At 31.7% G+C, this 3,254-nt stretch overlaps 1 protein-coding gene across 1 annotated transcript; it reads right to left on the bottom strand.

Annotated features, from left to right (window-relative positions):
* Nucleotides 1–39: 39 nt before the first annotated feature.
* LOC105556668 lies at nucleotides 40–3,230 on the bottom strand. The gene is made up of 2 exons (XM_012003762.1): nucleotides 148–3,230; nucleotides 40–46 (listed from the first exon to the last, which is right to left on the bottom strand). Exons 1-2 carry the CDS (start codon nucleotides 3,228–3,230, stop codon nucleotides 40–42), a joined length of 3,090 nt encoding a protein of 1,029 aa, XP_011859152.1.
* Between the last annotated feature and the right edge of the window lie 24 nt (nucleotides 3,231–3,254).

The raw sequence follows: 3,254 nt of genomic DNA, 5'->3' as shown, positions 1-3,254 counted from the left end.
TATAATGTTATACGATTCAAGAAAACAATATCTCCTACTTTATCGCCTGTTAAAATTTTGCATTTTAGTAAATGATCTGCAAGTTCTATAATCATTAATCTAGTACCATTACAAAGACCTTCATTGATACTAAGATTTCTAATTAACATGATAATGCAATTTGGCCTTAAACGCAATTCATGAGGAGGAAGAGATGGTGGAGATAAACTATTTAAATATTCCGGTAACAGAGCTTCACCAATATTACCATTGTCATCATTTACTGTACAGTCTATACTTGTATAAATTCGTTCCTCAGATATATCTAATAATTCAACAACTCGTTTATTAATTTCATTCACATCAGCATTTCTTGCAGAAAGTATCACACACTTCGCTATTTTATTAAATTCTTTATTTCGCATTAAATCACCGTATATATCTTCTACAATATCAGCATTAATGGGTGCAATACAACAATCTGGAAGTTCTATATTGTCATTAGAATCATTTAACATGCCATTTCCCATATCTAATAGAAATTTTGCAAATTCAGTTTCCTCTCGAAAAACTCGCATGTTTTCAGTTAATGAGAAATTTATAAAGTGTCTCCAATTAGGACTAAATTTGATAGAAAGATTCACGATTTCACATCGCGTACCATGAATCTTAATAGGAAGAAGTTGTCTGAAATCACCACCTAGTACGATAATTTTTCCACCAAAAGGTAAGTCATTATTCATAATGTCACGCAATGTTCGATCCATAATCTCTAGAGCATATCGTGGTGCCATTGGCGCTTCATCCCAAATAAAAATATCTATTTTTTTCAAATATTGAGCTTCCTTTGATTGCACTTTAATGCTAGATGATGAATCAGCAAATAATGGAACCGGCAACCCAAATGTCTTATGAACCGTTTTTCCTGCTGGTAATAATGTCGCTGCAATGCCCGTAAAAGCCATAGTACATACATGTTTATTACGAATTTTGGCTAAGTGATAAATAGTTGTATAAATAAACGTTTTGCCTGAGCCACCTGGACCATCGATATAAAAACAATTACTATTATGATTATTATCATCATCTATTCTGTTTAGTATAAGATCTACTATTTCTTTCTGCTTGTCATTTAATTGTTCATATTGTCTACTACCAACTTCCATAACTTCTTCAAGTGGTATGTAATTATCATCCTCTTCATAATTTTCTGTCAATTGCTCCATTTGTGGAAAATCAGCAAGACTCTTACCTTCAGCACAAAGCATAACATTAATTTGTACATATGCTTTCTTTTGTCCTTGTAATATTCCAAAGTGTCTAACGTAATCTTCCGACATTGCTACTTTAAAATATTCCCAAAGTTCTTCAGGATGCAACGGTTGACAATGTAACAATATACGTACAAATAATCTACGAAGTTGTCTTGGCATCATCCAGCCAACAGCTTCGTTCATAGCTCGTTTCCATTCATCATCATCTTCAATCAAACCTAAAGCTAAACATGCCGCTGAAAATGTTGGATAAACTTCTCCATTTACAGTTTTTAGATCATTAAAACTCTTAGCTCCCTTTACAGTGAGTAATAATAACCGTAAATGAAATAATTCTATTTGTGTTGGACTAACGGAATACATTCGTCCTATACAATTATAATTATTTTTACGTTTACTCCAATACGATACATTTCTGCCATTAATTTTATCTTTTTTAAATGTATAATAGCGTGGAATTTCTATATACAAATATTGTTTTGCTTCTTCATCACGAGAATTCAATGCAAAATAATCCATTAGCATAGTAACTTGATTTAAAGCAGAAGTTATTGTATCTTCGTCAGATCCATTTTCAATTATAATATTTTGTTCATTAGGAAGATGAACAGGTAATCGTACTATACTATGGCTTTTATCTTGTAATTTTTTCTCAAGAATACGCCAACTTGCTTCTACAGGCCCAACATAACGAGCTTCTATAAAATCGCGTATTTCATCATGATCTATAATTACATTTTCTGTTATTGGTTCAATTGTAATAGTAGCAGCATCATGTCCCTTATAAATATATTTATACAAATATTTAACCGATTTGATACTTGAAACAACTTCAACATTAATATGACAATTAAATATAACCGATAAAGTAGGACAATACGGAACTACATAACGATTATCAACTATATATCCACCAGGACGTTCAAAACTTTTACCATTATTTCGTCGACGATAATAAGGATAAGCATCTTCATCCATTTTCGTTTCTTCAAAATATGGTTTTGGATAATGTTTCGAACATTTTGTATCTACCAAGCACCAATCGCCACAAGGACCATGAATCATATGTTTCATAACTATGTTATGTAAAATATAATTTTCACAAGGATCAGGAATTTCAGCACAAATATATTTGTCAACGATCTGTGGAGTTGTTATTTTAAAATTATGTTTTAAAGTAATTAACATGTGGACATGTGGCAAACCACGTTTTTGAAATTCAATGACATACACAAAGGCTGCTACCTCACCAAAAAATTTTTGCTTTACAATCAAATCAATTAAATAATCTTTTTTAATATTGAATACACGTGCACAAATGTCAGGTCTATCAGAAGCTTGTTGACCATGCAAAAGATTTTCTTCGATTTCACGCCATTTTGGATTACAAGTCATTGTAATAAAAAGATCTGGTTTACCAAATTTACTAACAATTGCCATTGCATCTTGATAATTTTGTAACATATTTCGTGGTGATCCAATAAACGTGGAAGGAAGTACAACCATCTTTCCAATATGTCCATTTAAATTATTTGCCATACTTTGTATATAATCTTTTAATCCTTGATATGTTTCAGTGCGTAATTCTTTTTGATGAGTTTTACAGTAATCTGTTCTGTCCTTTTCAATTTTTACGTAATTATCTACAAGCCACTGTTGAAATAGACGACGTCCTAATAAAAAGACATTAAATTCGTCACGAATAGCCATGCGATATTTAATGTACTGTCCCCGAGTTATTCGTTTATCGCTATTTAATTTTGTTAAATGACGATGCCATCCTCGAGTACCATATGGATAAAACAGAGGATATATCCATGGTTCAACATTTGAATCCATAGTGCTAACATTTTGCAAAGTTTTCGTATTTCTATTACGTATTGTTACATATGATTCTGGAATTTCTCCATCAGAAGTTGTACGAAAAACAACAGCAACTTCATTAGTTCTTTGAACATTATATCGACGCCGATCCATACCTGGTTTTAACGTAAATGATAA

This window comes from Vollenhovia emeryi, unplaced genomic scaffold (genome assembly GCF_000949405.1).
Source record: "Vollenhovia emeryi isolate VEMERY1.0 unplaced genomic scaffold, V.emery_V1.0 DF939855.1, whole genome shotgun sequence".
In the NCBI taxonomy this organism is placed as follows: domain Eukaryota; kingdom Metazoa; phylum Arthropoda; class Insecta; order Hymenoptera; family Formicidae; genus Vollenhovia; species Vollenhovia emeryi.
Note: the sequence above shows the minus strand (reverse complement) of the source record. Positions and strands in the feature narration are given on the sequence as shown.